Source organism: Acipenser ruthenus, chromosome 25, assembly GCF_902713425.1.
Source record: "Acipenser ruthenus chromosome 25, fAciRut3.2 maternal haplotype, whole genome shotgun sequence".
Lineage (NCBI taxonomy): Eukaryota > Metazoa > Chordata > Actinopteri > Acipenseriformes > Acipenseridae > Acipenser > Acipenser ruthenus.
This window is the reverse complement of record NC_081213.1, coordinates 22,128,410-22,152,271: the sequence shown is the minus strand read 5'-3', so window position 1 is coordinate 22,152,271 and position 23,862 is coordinate 22,128,410. Positions and strand designations below refer to the sequence as shown.

The following is a 23,862-nucleotide window of genomic DNA, read 5'->3' as shown; positions in this document are numbered from 1 at the left end:
TTATAATACACTTTATTTATAGGTTTGAAAAACAAAAGTGAAGCCACTGACCGTGTGATTTGAAGCATTTGTCAAGCCCAATAAGGTCTGTCCTAAAAAAAAAAGGTTCTTTCCTGGAAGAATTTGTGGCTCTAGTTGAATTTTTAATAGCATGTTAACCATTTGATTTAGATGGATAGTATAATATATACTATTTTCCAGCCTCATCTATAATTTACTATGGATTTACTATGGCCAAATGAACCAAATTCAACAAATGGACATTTATAACTGTGACTCGCACAATTTTTTTTTTATTATACAACTAATTTTTGTTATGTATAATTCCAGATCAGTCATTTAGAGTGCAATGCCTGATCGTGTGTCTAAATGGCGGAAATATAAACAACACCAGGCTTATTTTTTTCTCTCTCTTTTTTTTATCCCAATAGAAGTTTTGAGGTCATTCGGCAGAGACACTTCAGACAGTTGTTTGTTTTTCACAGGAAGCAGGAAGTTAAGTGTTTGACGTAAGATTTAATATCCAGTGCTGATTGTTTGTCGCTGTTTTCTTTCTCTAAACCATTCACAAATGAATATGCCTGCCACCTGCGATTAAAGGGCATTGAACAAGTGTAAACATGCCCTGAGTTTGCAGCAGCACTGGTAAACAAATAGCTGTTCCATTGTTGTCATGTAGCAGCCAACTCAAAGTCATGATCAAAGACAGTGTGACCAGTACTGTTATTGTTTTCAAGCACTGTTTCCATTTTATTATAGTGTATTTGCATTGCTTGCATTTATAAAGATCTCACTAGTTTGTTTGAATTCTCAATTGGTATGCATCTTTTAGGTTGCTTTAATTACATAATAGCTTGTTTTGTTGTTGTTCATATATCTTGCCTTTCTGTGGGTGACTTAGTTCTGCTTTCTGAATACAAATACAGGTTAATATATAACTGTATCCACAGTTGGAAAAGGTTATGGATTCAATACTGTAACTACTGTTAAATACTATAAATATTCATTGGATTTATATAGGTTTATATTGTAGCTTTTTTGGATGTTATCAACTTCACAACCAAGTTTGTAATATATAATACTACAAAGTACAACCATGCTTAAATCAAGCGTACAGATGCAAAACAGTAAATATATCCACAGACCTTCCAGTACATCCACATTAATTTCACACTTAAAATCTGCTGAACCAAGAAAAAGGACATTTGAAAACATGATCTGATGTATTTTACTTTACCATACCACATTCAATCTATACCTACAATAATAAGTCAATCAGCTGAAAAGCCTTCATTTATGCACTAGAGCAATTTTTTAATAAGTAATGACAGTTCAATGTCCAGGGGATTCACATCTCTGCCCAAACTGTACAGCAATAGACTATTAATGAGACTTAACTCCCTTGTCTTTTATTAATAAAGACACAGGTGTAGACCTGGAGAGCAATGCAGTTGGTGGAGGAGGAGAAGAAGAAGAAGAAGAAGAAGAAGAAGAAGAAATGTACTTTATGTTTTACTAAATATATATATAATGCAAAGTGGGAAGTGTGTGGCAAATCAAAGCCATGACAAGGACAAACAACAAGCTTTTCTCTTTTATAAGGCAGTGATTTCCTTCCTACACATGGCACTGCAGTGCATGCGAGGTAACTATGTTACTGTGTCATTCATACTAAGCCTTACTTAACTTGACATCTTTGGCAGAAGGTCTGGCACATTGTAGTGTATGCTGCACAAGCAATGCCTTTTCTTACAGGAATGCTTACACAATGCTCCACCCAGAATACGACACCTTACTTCTATCCAATGCATTCATACAGTATATTTTTGCAATGTCCCGGGATAAATAATAGGTACTATAACTGTTCAGATATTAGCGTGGTTCATACTTCGCTTCCTTTAATGTAAAATATTAGATTTTTTCTTTCTGCATGTGCAACACGGTAACTGCATGCAATGGATCGACTTAATACTGTATTTCAATATCTAACATTCCGAGTAATGAAATCTAACGATTTCAGGTTACACTAATAGCAATAGCAAAATACAAGAATCGGCTCTTAAGTTCTCGTTACAGCACATAATAATTTACGAAGCTTATTTTAACTAAATCCATGAGGACACTAAATGTGTTTGAGCATTGTGCATTTTATCACCACCAAGAGCACAATATTATAAAACAGCAGCTCACCTTTGTTTTCTATTGTCTGTTTGTTTCGTTTCAGCTCCCGTCTGCCTTATTGGAGCTCCAGCAGGTCTTCCGTAAAGCCTATTAAATCCTTCTCGCCTTCCCCCCTAGGCAAGACTCCACAGCAATACGAGGCTACAACACAGACCAGTATGTTTGTCTGCTGTTGTCAGGAAGCTGCCTCCGCATATCCTGGCCGTTCACACTTCCATACATCACACCACGCCTTCGCCTCTGTTCTTCCCTTGCAGCTTCTACTGAGCCCTTTAATTTCCCTCTGCAGCTGCCGCTGCCAATGTGACATTACTACTGTACTGCCCCCTTCGCCCGTGCCAAAGCACTGCTTTGCTGGAACAGTGGTAGATGGAACGTAACGACCGCTCCCACTAAACCTTTGAACATTCGGTACAGGAGCCTATGTGCACTATAAAAGGAAAAAGGAAACAGGGAGTCCACTACTGCCTCGTGCTGCACTAATTGGCATAATCTACAACAGAGATGCTAAAGACTTTAAGAAACACACTAACACACTGACTGTAATATACTACTCACAATGGCTCCATTAATATGACACTGAAAAGACGTGTATTTCCACACATTAAATTGACAGTTACAGTAAACGATTATTCGTGTAACTTGATGAATGTGCCATTAACAAATGCTAAATATAGGACTGGCATTTATTATAAGGGTCAGAGGGGAAAATAATTGTATAGGCATAGTTTGCATCTGATTATGGAGACCCAGTATGAGTCTATCAAAGCTAAACCATCTTTCGTATAAAATACGTTTAAAGATTGTTAACAAAATTAATCAAAATGGCAATTACTAACACCTAGTTGCTGAAGATCAATATTATTGAATGAAACTAAACCTGTGGTTATTATGTTATTATGGAAAATTAGAAGCTATATATATATATATATATATATATATATATATATATATATATATATATATATATATAAATACAGTATATTTAATAGGAAAATTATCTTAATAAGCAGTATGTAGTATGTAGAATGTAATTCCCTCTATACAGTGTTTATCGTTTTACAGTACTAATGAAAAATGAAAAAATAATGATAAAAAAATATATATATCTATATCCTCTCTCAAACACCACTGATAAAACACTGGTCTACTCCTGCCAGTACAACTCCTGAAATAACCTGAAATAACCTGCACACAGCATGCAGGGAAATGCTGCAGCTGTGCATGATCTCTGTTACACTGCACAGCATACCACATGCTACACTTGACCCAAGAATGAATGTATTAGAAAGTCTTCTGGCATACATTGGTAATGGTAATGGACCACTATTTGTATGTATGATATTTATTCATGAGTTATGTGCTACCATTTGTAAAATATAAATATGGCTGTAATGGAAGTCGGGTTTCCCCTTTCCTTTCAACTAACATCAATAATTAAATACATTTCTACATAAAATAAATAAATACATTTATTGAACGTTTAGATATTGTATTTTTCTGTCTTGAAAATAATAGCTTTTTACAAAAATGATAATACTTTAACATGGCATCATGTTCCTCAGTGTGTATTTGATGTGTACACAAAACACAATGTTTGTTAAACCTCTTTGGGTTTTAATATCCCTGCACCTTTATGTTTAAATTACTGTAAAGCCACAATCTCCCCCAGCATCATGGTCTTAAAGGTATGGTTCACTGTTGCGGTACACATTGCCTCTTCGAACATGGCAGCTCTAATAAATCAATTTCTGGAAACTGTCAGGGGAAAGGAAGGGTGGGTCTCACTGATGCAGAACTTAACAATGGAATAAGGTTTGTGGCTAAAGCAGCAGTTCAATAAGATACTGCACAGGGTCTAGGATATAAGATAGAATTTGAAAGAAAAACATAGTGTTTAAACCCCTCAAAAGGTCTAAAAGAAACAAGGTCCTTGTTAGAGCATAACAAGCTGTTAGCGGACCACTGGTGCCAAACACTACTTCAAAGCCTTAAATATCTTAAGAGGTTAAGAGACTGAAAATGCATTTAGTAGCTTGTATTTGAGAAAGAGGCGTATGTATCAGCATGGAGTATATTCTGATTCTGAGATTTATTCCTAGACTAAATTAGGTGTTTATTGCAGACAGGCAATATAAACAAAAAAATATATAATTAAAACAAGGAATCACTCAGTTTATTTTAAACTGTGGGTTCAAATTGTTAAAAAGTGCTATTTAGATCAATTTATGTTATTTTTGGTTATTTGCAATTTGTTATGTTTTTTTTTTAACGACATGAGTACTTGTACTGGGTAATGCCTTTACTGTGTTTGATATATTTCTGTAAACAAAAACAGCACACAATTGCACGGCAACAACAAAAAAACAAATACAAAAATAAGAAAGGAGGCGAGGTATCAAGGACACCTTGAGAAGCAAGAGCTGTCCTGATTACAAAAATAAATACATAAATACATAAAAACAGTACTCACTTATTCAGGAAAGGAATACTCCAGAGAACTAATTAATGGGGCAATTCTGTTGAGATAATTGTAATAGATACGGTACATCCACACATTTTGAAGTATGCTTGGGTTATTCTGGTAATTTTTGGCAATTTCAAGCACTGATAGTTCAGTGTTAAATTAATTACATAAAATATGATATCTGTGTAATTTATTTTGTAGCCTCTTTCATACTGGATACTAAAAGAAAATTTGTTTTAATTCAAAGTTGCTGCCGAAATTTTAAACTCAAAAGATGCCAATTCAGACAAAAACGTTCTGTTAAACGGTTAAAAACCGAAACTACGTATAAAAGATATTTTGAAGCAGAATGGCTTTGTATCCTTCTTTCCTTTTTATAATCGTTGGTGTGTATCAATAAATACACAATCTCCTAAACAACGTGCTTCGCTGAATTATAAAACATGGTGTATGGACACTGAGGTTAACTGATAAAGATCCGTAGCATGATTTATTACTGCCACTGGCATGCAACCCTTGGGGCAAGAGCTAGCAATATAATAACAAATGTTGCCCCGTGGAATATAGAGAATTGGTTCACTCGTAAACTGATCATAAAATACATAAAAGGCATTTATCCTATATTCTTTGGGGGTATGTCTGTACCATGCTATTTTAAATAGACCAGTTGAAAAAATCTATGAACGAAAGAAATAATAATAGTTTGTGACTTGAAAAAAACCAGTAAGAAACTAATATGGCACAGATTTATAGAGCCTATAAAATGTATTACATAGTTAATAATTGAAGTGCATTTAGAGCTCACTAAAACATAATCCTTTTCCATTGCCCATGCTAGTAAAAATGTATCACTCCATAGAAACCCAATATAAATGACGGGTATGCAAATATATTATTTTCTAAGATGATATAGAGAGTTCTAAACAGTAGTACAGTAACCGCGTTTAAAAAGGCTTTAATAAATTTGGGATTTAAAAACCTACATTGGGGTATTGTGGTCCCGCGCTAAAAACACCACTGCTTGCTTCAGTTAAGCCAGGAATGGATAAAAATTGACTTTAAATAATTGCAGACAAGACTTCCATAAAACAATGGTGATTTTATGGGGAATCAATAAATTTGAATAAAGCATTAAGTAACTAAGATGTGTTTTTTTCCATCCCCTCACAGTAGAAGATATTTTTAATTGCCACAATAAACTGTTTCTTTCAGAGGAATGATTTATGTGGAAGCGCTGGTTATAGTTCTGTATGACAATGTGTTGTCCCTCTGAATGCAGCTGTGTTTCAAGCTATAAACTATAAGATTATTGGCAGCTTTTGCAACATTGAAATGCAATGGAACACAAACAACACAAACACTAAGAAGCCCATCGACCCACAGAGCTGTAAAAGCAGTTTCGTTTTTGACAGCTTGAATTATGTTAAAGTTACACAGTAAGTGAACACCGTAATGCTTAAAGTAGTGCTAACCAAGGGCTTAAAATCAATTTTCATCTGATTAGTCCAAGCAATTTAATCTCACCTTTCTTCGTTAAATACCTTTTGTATTTTTTGCTTGTTAGTTTATGCTTTGGGATCTGCAGATCTTTTAAAGACAATACTATAGATGAAAACAGCTTCCTGGTACCACATCACATCCTGTGTTGTAGTTCAAATTCATTCTAATGGAGCTGCAATCAGATCATGTGACCTACAGCAAAGGTGCCAGGATGCAGCAGTTTATTGTAACCATTGGGTGTTGTTCGGGCAGCATGTGGAGAAGCTCCTCCCTAGTTTATCAAGCTAATCTATTAATTAACATCCCTATCAATGCTTATGAAAAACACATAAATGAATGTATATCTATATGCATTAATATTTTCCATAATATTACTAAATACCGCTCAAGATGTACTGATTCCTGTCACTAACTTCATTTTCTTAGAATTCCACAATTATTACATACAGTACTACAGTTTTCCTATCACCTACGTTCTATTTGTTTCCAATAAAACCACTTGTTTTTATTCTTAAAAGTTGAATGTTATAAGTGATAGTAGGTGCCTAAAAATACTCAATGCATAATACAGTGTGGTCTTGGCCTGGGTTTAGCTCAGTAGGATTTATACCAACACAAATTGGATTATGAGCCTTTGTAAATTAATGGGCCTATTTTAAGATTTTCAACCTCTATAGACATGTGAAGGAAAAACACCTATACAGCTCAGTGGTTGAGCTTTAAGGGCTGTAACAATTGGTAAAATGTAATTCTTTATATTGTATGTTTCTGTACAGACATTGAGCTGTACTTACATAGACTGTTTTTTGAGCAATTTATGTGTAGATTGATCGCTCTTAAGAGCTCAGTGAAATGCTTTTATAAGTAAATACAGCATAGGTAGTGGACATGTATGGCCTACCTTTCCATGATCTCCCTTGCAATACACTGCAAGTGCAATTGTAAAATACATTCCCCAAATGCATTACCCTAATACTTACACTTGATGAAAGCCAGGAATCAATATGAGAATACCTTGCTTTCATCGGCTTTGAAGAGAACCCCAAATGTACTACCAGTACTTGTACAACACAGATTCATTAGGCCTTGTTTTTAAAATCTTAGGTTTTTTTGTTTTGTTCTAATAACAGGGCCACTTTACAGTATATATGTTTTAAGATTCGTGTTGTTATTCTACGCAGCTGGATTGCACAGATGGATTTAATGTTTTTGAAAATAGTAAAGTCTGGAGCTTGGAATAACACTTTGAACAAGGGCATGGAAATTGTTATTGCATTGTTGGGAGACAGGGGTACACGGTTTGGTCTGTTTCACAGGCTGTGGATTACACTCAAGCTATATTCCTTCATGCACTGAATTTATCAGCAACCTAGGGTCCACTTTGCAGTGCCTGTTAGTGTTGAGCTCAGCAATTGCATTTTAAATCCCATTTCAAATACAATATGATTTTTCTTGCCTTTGATGGTCAGCAGTACATTTTGAATGTATACTTCAATCAAGAAGGTAGATAAAATTTTCTCATAAATCAGCTTTGCATATTAGAAAAGAAATACATTTTTTTTATGAATGACCTTCTTAAAAGAGAGGCACGTCATTATTTCCCAAACAACACACTCTTTCCAAACAACACATAAATCTTAGGCCTGTATACTCACCAGTAGCCCAGCAATCATGCTGATACTGGACAGTCAAATATGAATGTAGTGGTAGAATGGTTTCTATGGTTTTGGCTTAGATTATTTATATTAAATTACACATTAGCCATGAACATACCTGAGAATTTGCATAGCGTCCATTGTCATTGACTATTTATAGTATTAAAATGTCAGTGAAAAACACCAGAAACTGATTGTGAGATATTAGTTTGTATTTTGTTTGACAGTTACTTTGCGGTGGTAACTGGTACCAACATAGAACGCTGTTTAAAATAAATCACCCAGAAAGACGGAGGTAATATTTTCAATTAAAGTTCAACTGAAAGGTCAATCTGTCCTATAGTCAGTTGTTTAAGAGAGAGGATAGTTGCTATGTTTTGTATACATTATGTGCTTGTAACTTATTTAGTATCTGTATCAAGCATCACTATCCTCTCAATTATTCATTATTCTGGCCCATACCCACACAAAAATACAAACACAGTACATTTTGGGTTTCATTTATCAGGGTTTGAAAATGTAATGCAGTCATTTTGAATACATCATACTGTAATCCAGGATTTCAGGTTTCAAGTGTTGAACTGAGTGGCAGCTGTTTATATGGAAATATATTTTCTTGGTAGATATGCAGAGCACCAAATTCTTTTGCACCTCAGGAGGTTCTAGTGAAATGGTACTGTAATATATCTAGATGATAAACTGTGCACTCCCCTCTAGTCTTCCCCAGGGGTTCCTGGCTCCTCACTGCAGGGCGCCAGCAATCTCCAATGCTCTAGTTTACAAAAATCAGAGCGTGTCTGTGTTCCACAATTTCATTATGGAGATTTCTGTCACACCTGCAAACATCCAACACCTCTTAATGAACTCGTCTGTTCTGACATCCTCATTCTTGGAATAACTATAGTACTCCATGAACCTCCAGCATAATCGTACTGTGTTCTAGACACCCATCCCCTGACTTCTAAATGTGTCATCTATTCTTGCTCTCTTTGCTGAGCTTAAAATAGTGACTGGGGATCACATTACTAACACGACTGGAAATATTTAAATCAAATCTCCTAACCAATGTCTTTTAGTATTGGGACATAGTGAGGTTCCAACCTTGATTCCGGTCTCTGTTTTCAATTGCTACCCCTGTTCATTAAAGGCATATCTGAATTGGTTATATCCCTTTTAAGATCATTTATATCTATCTCCAGTTTCACAGAGGGGATGTCCCTGCATGACAACACAAATTAGCACTTTGTGCAGTAGTGTCGCAGGTATGGCCTGGTTTGTATGGGTATGTTGGCTGAACTCATGTCGCTCTGCTGAGGCTGGGCATGCCAGAGAAGAGCTGTGCCACATAGATGGGATAGTGTGATGACACTTGCACCACTGCTGCTTCTACACCTGTACATAAACATAAACTCCCGTTTGCATCCAGTTACAGTAACTGGCAAAGTCACACTCTCAGATGCCATTGTAACTATTTTGGTGCAGAGCAACAACTAAGTTTTTTTTTTTTTTTTTTTTTTTTAAATCCAGAGAAATGGATTAAAACATTAGTAAATGGAGAAATATACACTATCTTAGAACACATAGCCTTTTAAAGTGCACAATTCAATTTGATACCAGTATAAGTGGTTGGGAGAACTAAAACAAACCAACTCAGAGTAAGGAAAACTTTCTTTAACGTCTGTTTTCTGTACTGTATGCAGATTCAATGCAAACTCATACTGTTCATCACCAACATCTATTTCTGTCCCATTGTATTCTGCATTTTCACCCTTCGTATTGCGGTTCAAGTAATTTGATTAATAGTGATATATTGGATGACAATTTCTTTCTTTTTTTTTGGATTGGTTTCTAATTTATAAAAACAAAAACAATTTGGGTCAATGACATTGCAAATTATTTCAAGGATAACAGAAATGGTTGGGCAGTCCAATTACTGTTTTCCTGGACTAGAGTGCCACCTGCTGGGAACAAAAGGGAATGTTACAATCCAAAAGTCAGCTCATTTGACAAGAAAGACCTGTTTTGCAATTTACTAAACATTATATATATTCTGTGAACTGCATACTTACAGTGAGTACAGTATATTTAAACTTCTGAGTAAATATTGATTGTTTAACCTCCAAGTACATCTGGTGTACACCAGAGTCTAACAATTAACTTAACTCCTTGCACAATTCTGTCCCTAGTGGATGTAAAAAAAATACCACAATTGTTCTGTGCAGTATTTCTGTACCCACAAGAGGCAGAATGTTGGACGAGGGAATGGTTATTGGTTACACTTTGGTGTACCAGGTGTACTTAGGGGTTAGACATGATATTGAGAGATATATTGAGGCACAAGGGTGCTTCAAACTGCTGATGTGATGACTGAAACTTAAAATGATACAACATGAATCACAACAAGAAGAATAATACGCAATATTTTTGCAATATGCCTGCCTTCTCAGGGGCAACCCTGTCAATGGGATGTTGGGTCAGAAGATTTAACATACTGTCAACTGAATGGAGATTAATGGTTTAATTCAATTTATTTATGTATTTTGTTTTTGGGGGGTCTGAACTTTGATCACAACAAAAGCTTTAAGCTGATATTGAAAAAAAAAAAAAATTCCAAAAAATAACAAATATGTTCTGTATTCCAACTTTCCCTTCTGACATGAAGCCCCAAGACATGGCATTTCCTGCTTCACAATTCACAGTTCCACACATTGTCCATTGACATGTCTTACTCTGGAAAGTGCTTTGTACATTACACGCTGAATGCCTTTTTCATGTGGGTAGTTACATGTATCTTTACAATTTTTACAACTGACGTAAGTCAGACTTCTGGGCATCATACTTGCTATGAAATTAGCTTCTAGCAGTCTTGATCAACCATGGATTTGTATTAACTGGCCTTGATCTTTGGTTAGAAAAAAGTCAGGAACACATCAATGTAGTTCACTATGATGGAAGGTGCTGTAACAAAAATATCCTTAAAGAACTAAGATTTTTACAATCATACAGTTTCCTTCCCAATTCCTGCTGAAAAGTCCAGCAACTTTTGTCAGCTCAGTTGATCAACAAAGTTGGCTAAAAGTTTTGCATCACTTTTAATTTTAAGATTGAGACATTATTATAACTATAAGTATACAGAAACAACACATTGTAATTCAATATTCACGTAACAGTATTCAGTAGGTTTCATTCGACTTTATGAAGCAAAATGTGTTCATTCTATAGGGTGATGCAAAACTTTTGGCAACAGCTGTACAACGTTTTTTTTTTGTTTTTTTTTTTTTTACAGGATACCAAAGTGTAATTTTATAGTGTTGTTTAAGCAATTGAAAACCAGCAATCTTGTCAATCTTAAAACCAGTGATAGTCACTGAATTTCGTAACGATTCCCTCTTCATTGTTTGAGTTGGAGTCTACCTCTCTCTTGACGTGCCACATAATTGAAAACAAAAAAATTATGGAGATGTGGTATTGATACCAAAACTGTACAAACAGCACTATTTTATACAGTGCACATGCTAAATTGTGATTGCCATTTCTAATCCTAACCCATATCCCACTGGCGTACGTGCATGTACTGTACCAAATTCTGATGTTTAAATTGTAATACAAGATAATGGTAAATAGTCATAACGGCACTGTGGAAGAGATACTGCGCATGGCTAGTGCAGTAATGCACATTGAACAGTTTTTGTAATAATCATTTTTTTCTATTCTAGATTGCTTACTATATTACAGTTTATCTTAACAGTTTATACATTTACACGTTTTGTCTTAAAGCATTACTTGCCAATTTACCAGATCTTTAGTGTTTTCTCATTTAATATAAAGTACAATCAGTGTTCTTATGTTGTGCCCCCTATAAACATCTTGACTGCTATAAACAATTACACAGCAGTTTCCATTTACCGAACATTTCTGCCAAAACTAACCGTGGTGCCAAGGAATGAAAAGGGTGACATTCCATTGGTGACTGCAGCCAATGAAAAGCTGCTGACATTGACATTGTATCAAAACACCAAGCCTGACACACGCTGGCGAATGGCAATGCCCCGGAGCAATCTGGGATTTGTAGTTTTTAAATCCACCTCATTCCCTTTGAAAGCCTTTCTTGAAATGTTTGGGAAAACTACAACTCCTACAAACTCTAGCGCCATCTACGCGTAGATGGGAGGAGGACAGGAGTTTCGGAGCCACTGCGGCTGGTACTGGGTGTTTGACACTAGGAACGTTGTTACATTTTGTTTTATTGTTTGTATTTGTATAATTTGACACTGACAGCGGAAAGAATGCAATCTGAATCGGGGATAGTACCCGATTTTGAAGTCGGCGAGGAATTCCATGAAGAACCTAAAACGTATTACGAGCTGAAAAGCCAGCCCTTGAAAAACAGGTTAGTGCGTAATGTAATGTAATGACACTGTAAGTTAACTGTAAACTGCTGTTTAGGGAATACTGTCTGGACAGAAAACTTAACATGAAACACAACCGTTAAAATATATATATATATATATATATATATATATATATATATATATATATATATATATATATATATATTACTACAGTTACTTATTTATTAGATTTTTATTTTCCTCCCCAAGGATGATAATATTAAAAAGTACTGTAGCTACGCATGTCATCATATTATCTCTGACTGTGTATTCATTTTATGGGAGGGATTTGTTTGCAGATGGTTGTCTTTTGCACGGATAATACTAGTTTTTCTTTGGGGTGTTGTCACGTCTATGTAAAGCTGTGTGTCAGGACATACACCTGCATAGCCTTCAGTAGTTGAATTAATAATACTGTAAGCCTGTATGTAACTGTAGGAAGACAGGTAAACACCCATGTTCATAGAAACATGTGTGATTACACATTCAATGTGAGGAATCGTGTTAACACCTGCAATGTATATTAATTACCACAGGTTTTGTGATGTCATAACCAACAGTCTGCCTCCTGAGGAAACAGCCCCTATGCCTTTCAGTTTAATCAATATCATCTTGGATTTCTTTGTTTTCACCTGGATTCTAAACATGATCTTTGAAAAATTGAGAATATGTTCTGTATTAATTCATTTTCATTTTTACCATGAAAGGTAGCCAATTATAATTTGGAGAAGGATCCAGAATTTGGATTGTTGTATTTTTGGATGAGGCGGAAGCAGCCTTGACCATACAATGCATTTAAAGTACTGAGACATTATAAAGTCGTAGATTATGGCTGTTTCACTTCCATTATTTTATGTGAACAGCAGAGATGGCTGTGAATATTGCATCATCTTGCTTTTCCAGTAATTACTAACATATACTATTTGTGTTAAAAAAAGGTTACATTGTTACAAAGAAATGTCCTTGTTGATTGGGTCTGACATCATACAGCAATTAATAGCAAATGCATTGTACACATTGGCAATGTTTTAATTCAATAGAAAGTAACAACTGGGATATCATATTTTGGATAATCTCTGTTAAGAATGACTTAACAATGTAAAAAGAATGCAACATTTGTTGTCATCACAGTTAATGTACACCAAAAGTTTAGCATCACCTAGAATTAAGCCATAACGGAAGCCATAATAGTAGTACAGTATTTTATGTTAGATTTCAAAATGTCATATTTTTCATTTTCAGTCTGTTTTTCATTATGTGGAAAACTACAAAGCGGTATGTAATTCAGTATGTTAATGTAACATTATTCAGCAGGTTTCATTCGACCTTATGAAGCAAAATGAGTTAATTGCATAGGGTGAAGCCCTTTTGGTCATAGCTGTATTGCTCTGTTATTTGTGCTCTGTTGTGACTCATGCTTTAGCTCAGACTGGGACAGGTGCAGCATTGACCCCTTGTTGCAACTAAAGCATATTCCCATCCTAGCTAAACAATATTAAGCCAGCTGACTCAGGTAACCTTTTAGCCCTTCAGTGAGAAGAATGGCCGCTAACTGTGAGTACCAAGCTTACTTATTGCATTGACTGTGCATAACTGGCAGTGCTGGGATAGTGCCTGTCACAGAGGGCTTACACAGAGCAGCATGCTAATACTGTATCTTGAAACTATATCAATGCATCAGGAGGGTTTACTTTATGTACATGCAGCTGCCTGAAATTCGTTCGACATCCAATACTCATAAATGTATAAATGTGTCATACGCTGATAATAATGGACCTGATTTATCAAGATTTTAACACCAAAATGCAATTTACAACAATTTATTTTGTGAAATAAAACAAACAACTTGGAAAAGTGTGTCTTAAGTTTTTAAGATATTTAAGTTATGTTAATATTGTACCTTGATAAACCTGACTATCTCATAATGGCAAGAAACAGGGACTTCAGCCTCTTGTTTTCAAACCATTGACTGTTAGATGTCTGCTGTTTTATAGCATGGAGAGATATTGTTCAAATATATGTTAAAACATGTTCATCTGTACTGTTCCTCAATCCAGTTTTCTACAATGCCCATTATTTTCATTCTGCCCTTGTTTTTGTAACATCAGTACCCTTTTGCTGTATTCTGTCTTACCAGCAAATCAGAAGAGCTCTGCAGGATAAAAGGGGAACAGAAAAGAGGTTTGATGTGCTAACTGTACATTTAGAAACAGTTTGAATCTCTAAAAACACAAAGTCTATACAAAATTAAATTATGGTAAAGTGAAACTTTGCATAAAGTGTTTATTTTTTGTCCTTTACATTGATAAAATGGCCTCGGTCTGTCCTGTTAGCTTTATCATAGTATTCCATGGAAGAGGCATGTGACCTAGATAGCAGCTGTACAGACTCCCACTTTTATGAATAGGATATTGTATCTGTCTCCCGACTTTATGGTGCATATACAGCTTGCATGTGCTTCTTCCAATTGAACAATTTCTTGAACTGTATGGCAACTCCTTCTTATGGTAGAGCGGTTATTTTCTGTTTAATGTGTGTGTTTCATTTCCTTTTGACTTCTTAAAAACAAAAAGAGAAACCATAGGCACGTATGACCGAAAGCTTGTAACCTAATTCATAATTCTAAACCAATTTCTTCATTAGTAAATTTCATTACTTTGTTACTAAGTTAAAAACTGAATGGTGTTTGTGTGTGAGCATAGCTTTTGAACTACGGCCACCAGATTCTTAGGAAACTAAGGGAGATTAATTTACTTTTTTTCTGGTTCCAGTCCAAAACCATCTAAAAGAAGTGTCACTATCAAAATCATAACAGTGTGACAACAGTATAGAGGCCATATTTCGATTGAAATTTTAGACTGGTTTCTATGGTAATGTAAAAACATGCAGCATCTTGAAGGAGTCAAATTAATAAGAGAAGAAATGTCATAGAGATTGATTTCACTAAATTTAGGTCTGATTTCTATAAACAGGACAATTCTTCAAATACACAGTAAACAGAAACATTGACCTTAGCACAAAAAATTATGTAATTATTTGAAAATAAGATCTAAAGGTTAGAATAGAAGAACAAATACGAGCAAGAGGAGGCTTTTCTGGCCTTTCGAGTAGCTGGTTGATCTCAAACCTTTGTCAACTCGGTTCTTAAAGGATCACAATGATTCAGTATCCATACCCTCAGCACTCTGTGGAAATGTCTCTGTCCTCAGTCTGTCTCCACTTGATTTCCAAATACGTCTTCTGGCCCTGGTTTCTGTGCTGCACTTCCACGTATTGAGTGGTGTTAACTTTGTCAGCTTCTTTTTTGTCAAGTTTTTTTTAAGATTTTAAAGACTTCAATCAACATTTTTAGCAGTGCCTAATCCACCTACAGTACACATCTTCATATCACCTTCCATGTTCTCTGCTGTTTTGCAATGTGGCTGACAATATCTGCTCACAGTTTTTAATCAAGTTACAAGATGTCTTTAACTGTCAGCAGGCCCTTGTTTTGCACTAATAACACTTAAAACAGCTTTGTTTTGTCCTCATGCCAACCTGCTCCTTATACAGTAGACGCTTTCCTTAGACACAGGTTTTTGTACAGGTACATGGCATGGTTGCTTAGCAACAGACACAGACTTATGGTGACTTGAAAGTACATTGATAGCTGGCTCAGTATTAATTATGAAGGGGACCAAATGTATGCCTCATATTTGGGCAGATATTTAGGTTTGTTCAAATTTGCTAGGACTTTTTTAAGAATAATTTAATTGCAATCTCTCAATCTGCCTTTATTGTATTCCATAGATATTGGCATATTTCCACTTTTTAAATTTATTTTTCAATAAAGAATACATAGTAAACAAATAACATGTAAAAGTGAATGTGTTATACAGTTGAGTTCACAGCTAATGGTTACAGTGGTAATTTAACTTGTGTGAATACGCTTTGGTGGTAAACTTTTGGCCATTGTAGTTGACGATTGAATTGCAGAAGTCAAATAAAATGACAAAAATGCACTTTTCGATGTTTGGTTTCATAAACATGATAAGAAGGCTTTCATTTAGTTCAATTGACTAAAGCTCTTGTGCATCCTGAATTTCAGGTTATGAAAAAATTATATTGTTGTGTTTTTCAACAAAGAGACATTAGACTACCTTTTGGCTTATGTGGTTGAAAACACATCATATTCCATATATTAAAATGGTGTATTATGAGGCTGGATTTTAAACACAATATTTTGAGGGTGTTGATTCATTGTGAGACAGCACTAAATGTGTATTACAGGATAGCATATTTCAAACCCATTGATATCTGTTTACATTGCAATTTAAAATGACATTGCAAATCAGACTTACTGTAAAGGAACATAAAAACAAGAACTGGTGGAAGCAATGGGATCTTTTCATGACCCTCCCCTGACCTTTAAATGTTGCTCAAAAGTTAATGTGTGAATTATATTTTAGATAGTCACCATTAAACTTTTGGATGTAAAGTACGTACAGAACATAATATCAAATGTTTAACATAAAAAGGTTAATATTTGTAAGGAACGTGTACATTAATATACATTTCTTTTTTTATATATATAAATTTAGTCGTTGCCAATTAGTTATTATTATTTTCTCCCCAATTTGAAATGCCCAATTATTTTTAGGCTCAGCTCACCGCTACCACCTCTGCGCTGATTTGAGAGGGGCGAAGACGAACACACGCTGTCCTCCGAAGTGTGTGCCGTCAGCCGCCCGCTTCTTTACACTCTGCAGACTCACCGTGCAGCCGCCTCAGAGCTACAGAGTCTGAGGACAACGCAGCTCTGGGCAGCTTACAGGCAAGCCCGCAGGCGGGCCAGACTACAGGGGTCACTGGTGCGCGGTGAGCCAAGGACACCCTGGCCGACCTAACCCTCCCTCCCCCCGGGCGACGCTCGGCCAATTGAGCGCCGCCCCCTGGGAGCTCCCGTCCACGGTCGGCTGTGGAATAGCCTGGACTTGAACCAGCGACGTCCAGGCTATAGAGTGTATCCTGCACTCTAGCGAGTGCTTTTACTGGATGCGCCACTCGGGAGCCCCAATATACATTTCTTTATTTTACTAGTCAAAGTTGTTTATTGTATAACAGCCACTCAAGACTTAGATTCTGGTATATTAAGCAAACTTGTTAAATTTGCAGATGACACAAAAATAGGAGGAGTGGCAAACACTGATACAGCAGCAAAGGTCATACAAAATTATCTGGACAGCATTCAGAACTGGGCAGACACATGGCAAATAACATTTAATAGAGACAAGTTTAAGGTACTGCATGCAGACAATAAAAAGTGTTGAATTTAAATCAAGGGAAGTAATGTTAACTTTACAATGCATTAGTAAGACCTCATCTAGAATATTGTGTTCAGTTCTGGTCACCTTGCTATAAAAAGAATATTGCTGCTCTAGAAAGAGTGCAAAGAAGAGCGACCAGAATTATTCTGGGTTTAAAAGGCATGTCATATGCAGACTGGCTAAAATAATTAAATCTATTCAGTCTTGAACAAAGAATACTACACTGCGATCTGATTCAAGAATTCAAAATTCTAAAAGGTATTGACAATGTTGACCCAAGGGATTTTTTCGACGTGAAAAGAAACAAGGACCAGGGGTCACAAGTGGAGATTAGATAAAGGGGCATTCAGAACAGAAAATAGGAGGCACTTTTTTACACAGAGAATCGTGGGAATCTGGAACCAACTCCCCAGCAGTGTTGTTGAAGCTGACACCCTGGGATCCTTCAAGAAGCTGCTTGATGAGATTCTGGGATCAATAAGCTACTAACAACTAAACAAGCAGATAGGCTGAATGGCTTCCTCTCGTTTGTAAACTTTCTTATCTTATGTTTTTAAGAGAGCACCACAAAGCAGCTGTTATATACAGTACTGTACCTGTACATTTATAGCAGTAAACTCCACAAGGAAAGCCCCAACTGTATGATGCTCTCCAACAATAATAATAATCTTGTTAAATAGAAATTTAATATTGTAAAATAAAATTACACAGTTTTTAATTAATTTTAATAACCCCATGTTGATTCATGATCATATTAAATGCTTCCAGAATATTCTGCACATACTTAATAAAAATGTATACAACATGTTTAGAAAATGCACTGAAACTGTTAAATCTCAGTTGACAAAACATAGCTGGGATTACATGCCAAGCCATTTTGAGGTTTTTCACTGGACATACCTTTTCAATCTGTTGTTAGTGTATTTTGGGCCTGTTCATATTTTGTGTTTTATATAAACACGTGTCTAAGTTACACACAACTTCTGGATTTTAGTAAGTTGTTCACAAACTTACCTTCCAAGAACAAGATTAATTCCAAACAGTGTGTTCTACTGTGGTAGGGCAATGTAGTCCACTCAGCATTTGTGTTCTTCTCTTGCACATTGTTTCCTTTAGTCTGTGCATTTAGAAAATGTGATGGTAGGCAGGCTGCTTATGAAGCATTTTCTGTATTCAAAACTTCTGGAAGAATAACTGAAGTTTCAATAAATATTTGTCAAAAATATATACTTTCTAGACAGTATATCAATCTATTATGGTACAGTACAATACAGTATCTACCAAAGCCATTTATCTTATACTGTATAAATAATGTAAACCAGTTTTCCAGGATTTTACTATGTAAACATACAAATCTCTAGTGTATTAGTGTCTGTAAAATACCATTAAAGCTCCAAATAAATCTCTATGGGCTTAGGTCCTACCCAGAGGAAAGTCCATTAAAAACCATGCCGCTCTGCTTGTTCCCTGATGACACTTAACACCTGATGGTGTGATAGCAGTATGTTTCCTGCTGTTCATGAATGACACAGAAAAAGGGGATCTTTATTCTTTATCCTGACAAAGTAAAATTCAAAAGCAGAGCTGGTAGGGACACCTGAGAGACAGAAGGGATTCATCGTTCAGAAAAAAAGGGAGTCACTTTAAGGTTGGGAATACCAAGTTGGATATCAAGCCAGCAAGGTGTAATTCAGCAAAAACTTTTGGGCAGGTTGAGCGTGTGAGCAAATAACTGACACAAACTTGTTTCTTCTCGAAAAGAAAGCACCGTAAAAGCAAAACTTGCCCAGCCGTATCATTTTCATACCTGAGATCTGATCAAATGTTATTTATTATTATTATTATTTATTTCTTAGCAGACGCCCTTATCCAGGGCGACTTACAATTGTTACAAGATATCATATTATACATTATATCACATTATTTTACATACAATTACCCATTTATACAGTTGGGTTTTTACTGGCGCAATCTAGGTAAAGTACCTTGGTCAAGGGTACAACAGCAGTGTCCCCCACTGGGGATTGAACCCACAACCCTCCGGTCAAGAGTCCAGAGCCCTAACCACTACTCCACACTGCTGCCCTATTTGTCTTCCTTGTATACCTTTCAACAAAACCATTATATTTAAAATGATTAAGAGTACAGCGGCATATGTGTTATATTGTAAGTTTAAATACACTACTGTTTGATTGCAGATAATACAGACAGGATATATGCATGCAGCAGTAAACAGTATATTTTCATGGTTAAGGGCGGTAGATACCGTTCAAAGACCTTTACATTTCAATAGGGTCTTTGTTGAAGTGACCTTAACATTTGAATATTCTACAACTGAAAAATGTTTGTGTAGTTTAAATAATAGTCATGCTTCAAGGCATGGATTCATTTATTAATAACAAGGCACAATCATGGCAGTACAAAGCTCAGATGAAGTTTGAACTACAGCAGACACTTCGCTGAAGCCCAAGCCTCAGGAGTAGCCTGACAACATCACTAATCACTATATTGCATCAGTGAGCTGTATGCCAAGAAGATCACAGAGTTTGTCTTAAGAAATGCCACCCTTGTTCTTTGCTTCCACAGCTGGGAGACAATTCCTTGGGAATAAAGCATGAGCAAGGGAAGCAGTGGACGGGGTTGTAGAATAAGCAGCCTGTAAAAGAGAAACTGTGAAGCTCCTGTGTTTTAAATGTACCATTTCTTAGTGAAATAGTTATCCGATACTATCCGATAACCCCTTTAGAACCATGTAGACAAACGTTGTTAAGTGACAACTACAGTGCACGATTGATTATTATAGCGATTTTATAAAAACTGTTTTGATCTCTGTGGTATCAAATGAGCATGTAGTTTTCAGGTTTGATTTTAGATTTTAAAAATCGAATTTTAATTTATAACACACAAGTTAGTCTTTCACACACTGGTGTTAAATGTGCTGAGGCACTGTGTTCTCAGTTCATAACATTTTGTATATTCTTATAGTTTTTTTTTAAACAATAGCTAATACTGATGAGTCCAGTAACCAACAGCTCTCCTGAATAATATTTGTCATTCAAGTAAAAGCAGTTGTTTCATAATTTGAAATGATTACACTCTTTGAGCTGTGTTTAGCTTTTATTTGTATTCATTATAATTTTTTAACTCCTATATTTTGTTAAAGCGAACAAATAACAAATGACTAATCAAATGAGTTGGGGATGGAATAATGCTCTTACATTATGTAATGCAAGTAAATTAAATCTTTCATGTAAATTTAAAATTCAAGGTATAAAACAGAAAGATATTGAAGCTGAGATCCTGGTGTTTCAAATTAAATTAAATATAATAAAGGGCTGTTCTAGAAAAGCAGTTATTGCCAGCAGTGAAGAAGGTCAAATCCTTGTTATTTTGTTTTGTTAAGGCCACCACACACCAGACGCGATGCGATTTTTCACTGGGCGATAAGATACTTTCGCAGCTACGTGACCACACACACTAGAAGCAACACAAAGGCAATGCAACAGATTGGAAACTGCCAAATCAATAAAATTAACAAAAAATTGCTATTGACAAAACTATGGTCAAGACCGTTACATATTCGTCAACATGATGTAGTAATTATGAGTGCCTTCTCAGATGGTATTTCAACATATATGGCAATAAATCATACATACCAGGCTTATCCAGTTCCTTCGAAATGGGCTCCCGTTTAATTACCTTTCAAATCTGTACCATTATAATTGCAGTGATCTTAGTCATGTTTATGGGTATTTTTTCACAGCAAGTATTAGCTTTTCCTCTGTCATTTTGGATACTGCTTCACACTGCTGGACCATGTGCATTGAAGCTGTTCTCTGACTGGTCAATTCCCTTGTTCGCAAATCGCAAAAAATAGGATTCAATTCTATTTATTTCACATCACCCTGGTGTCACAACCCTGTGTCACCTGTCGTGTCTCCTGTGGTTTGAAAGATACTTATCAAAAGTATAGGTTCTATTCATTTTGTCGCATCGCTGCACAGTTTCGCTTGCCGCATCACGTCTGGTGTGTAGCAGCCTTTACTGTGGTTCAGTTGTAAGTTGACGATGCCTCTGAAAGCTATAATGTAGTGTACGGCATTAAAGGTAACGCTTCCCTAATAGGTAAGGTCATTTAAATAGATCCTAGTGAGTGTTAATGTGAGCTGGCTAAAGGAAAGAAAAAGCTTCATGTCCCTGAATTGATCAGATGCAAACCATCTATAAGAATCTGGTATCAGGAGAAAGAGTGCGAGCTTTAAGAATGAATTACTACAAAAAACTGTTAAAACACCATTTGGAATGAGGAAGTGAAGCATGTACAGCATTGTCAGTTCTTCTGGAAGTCACTTACCGTTAGCATATGACTTACTGTACTGTAACCTAAGACAGTGGATTTTCCATTCACAAAAGAGCTTGCTAAGACTGGCCCTGGTGTGGGCTTCTTAGACAACAGAACTTCCTTATTTGAGTTGTAGAGGCCCAAAGCAGCAACCACCAAGACATAGTGTACTTTATTTGAGCTAGATAACACACTGCAGCTGTGCTGAGCATATGGCTTGTTGGATGGTTTTGCAGGAATTTATGAAAAAAGCCAGTAAGTAACGACAAGTTGAACAAGACAGCGACAATATGTGACCTGTTTGTCTTATGTGCCTTGAAATCCCTGCAATGGCTCATTAGAAATACAAAAGTTACTTTATTGTACACGATACAACTGGGGTGCTCTTTTGTATGTATGTGTAACTGTTAATTTGTTGATTTCAGATATTGGTCTGTAAATCATCAACACAGCAGTGAAGTGTTTGTACAGAAGGCTTATAGTATTTTTCTGATGTTTTTTTTGCGTTGCTCGGAATGTTTGCTCAAAATGTTTTCTCAAACGTGAATTTATATATTTTTTTTATTTCTTAGCAGACGCCCTTATCCAGGGCGACTTACAATTGTTACAAGATATCACATTATTTTTACATACAATTACCCAATTATACAGTTGGGTTTTTACTGGAGCAATCTAGGTAAAGTACCTTGCTCAAGGGTACAGCAGCAGTGTCCCCCACCTGGGATTGAACCCACAACCCTCCGGTCCAGAGCCCAGAGCCCTAACCACTACTTCACACTGCTGCTGTGTATGCTGGGTTTAACAGAAAAAAAATATGAAGGCTGCATTTAAAAGTGCAGCTGGAGGGTTTCAAACAACCAATGGTTAATATTTGGGAGAAGTGACTTCTTTTAGCATTTACAGTACTTATCATGTTTTAAATCTTCATTTAAAGCATACATAATTTTTTCAAGGGCATGAACACTTGGCTATTTTTGGTACGGATGTTTTCTTGCTGTTGAAATGTCACTCACAGTCAAGTTCTGTGTTCACTGAAGTACTGTGAAACTACTATTGAAGATTTGATTTAAATGCACATTAAAACACTTCTGAAGTAGCGGTAACGTTCAACATCAATTTCATGAACCAGACCGTTCTGTTTTGTGGAGCTAAACTGTATAACTTTTAACTTCAGGGTTCAGGTTAAACTCTCACTTGCTTGTTCTAAAGATTTGTAAAGCACAGCATTTTCGTTCCGCTGACACTTACAAGCACAGCTTTGGGTCCTAGTCTAGTGAAATGACAATAGCACATTTTCTGAAAGAAATACAACCATTTGGGTTGTATACATGTAGTAAGAAACAACATTGTTGCAGCTACTGTAGAAGCAGGCACAGCCGTTATTCTGACCAGTTCCTTACTGGTTTTATTCTGTTAAAATTGATGTTTTCATATTCAATGTGATGCTCAGGACATAGCTAGAACCATGATACTATTTGTAAAAACTTTAAATGTTATTTCTAAAAACTTGCAAACAGTAATTCTAAATATGTACTTTGATCAGCTGCAGTTCCACTCTGCACACAACAGGTGGCAGTACTTTGTGAACCCATTCAGAACAAAGCAGTCATGGAATCTGTTGGAACTTGAATCTGTTGCTGTACTGGTGCTTAAGACCAGCTGTTGAACAATCACTAGAAATCGTTGACTTTAAAGAAAAACCTTTCACCCTGTTGCAGAAATCTCGATATTTTTAATGGGAAGTCCAGTCAGAATTTGTCTGTAAAAAGGGTGGAGTAAAAGAAAGAAAGACCCATGTTCCCTTTTAGACTAAAGTGACACCTAAGAGATGTATCATTCATATTAATAGTGTATACTTGTCACTGGTTTTCCCCTGGTGTTGCTAACCCACTCATTAGTGAGTTTGCAGGGTGCGTCAACGTGTTTACTGGTAGTTGGTCACTAGCAGAGTATTCGATTAAGAATAGTAACACATCTTTAACAAGGTGATTTTTTTTTTTTTAATGTGCATAATGAGAAA

The 23,862-nt window shown here is 35.9% G+C and overlaps 2 protein-coding genes across 15 annotated transcripts in view; one reads left to right on the top strand and one right to left on the bottom strand.

The window, feature by feature from the left end:
• LOC117414149 (FERM domain-containing protein 4B-like) overlaps positions 1–2,542 on the bottom strand; it is a 58,612-nt gene extending 56,070 nt beyond the window's left edge. The window contains exon 1 of the mRNA XM_058999791.1: positions 2,191–2,542. The gene's annotated coding sequence lies outside the window, so the exon portion shown is untranslated. The remainder of the gene's footprint in view (positions 1–2,190) is intronic.
• A 9,410-nt stretch (positions 2,543–11,952) lies between these two features.
• Positions 11,953–23,862, top strand: part of LOC117414056 (microphthalmia-associated transcription factor) — a 48,610-nt gene continuing 36,700 nt past the window's right edge. For 12 of the 14 annotated variants that reach the window (XM_058999973.1, XM_058999974.1, XM_058999971.1 and 9 more), the window contains exon 1: positions 11,953–12,193. In XM_058999973.1, coding sequence (XP_058855956.1) covers positions 12,090–12,193 — 104 coding nt within the window. In that variant the 5' untranslated portion in view covers positions 11,953–12,089. The remainder of the gene's footprint in view (positions 12,194–23,862) is intronic. The other 2 variants (XM_058999968.1, XM_058999980.1) reach the window with 1 other exon arrangement.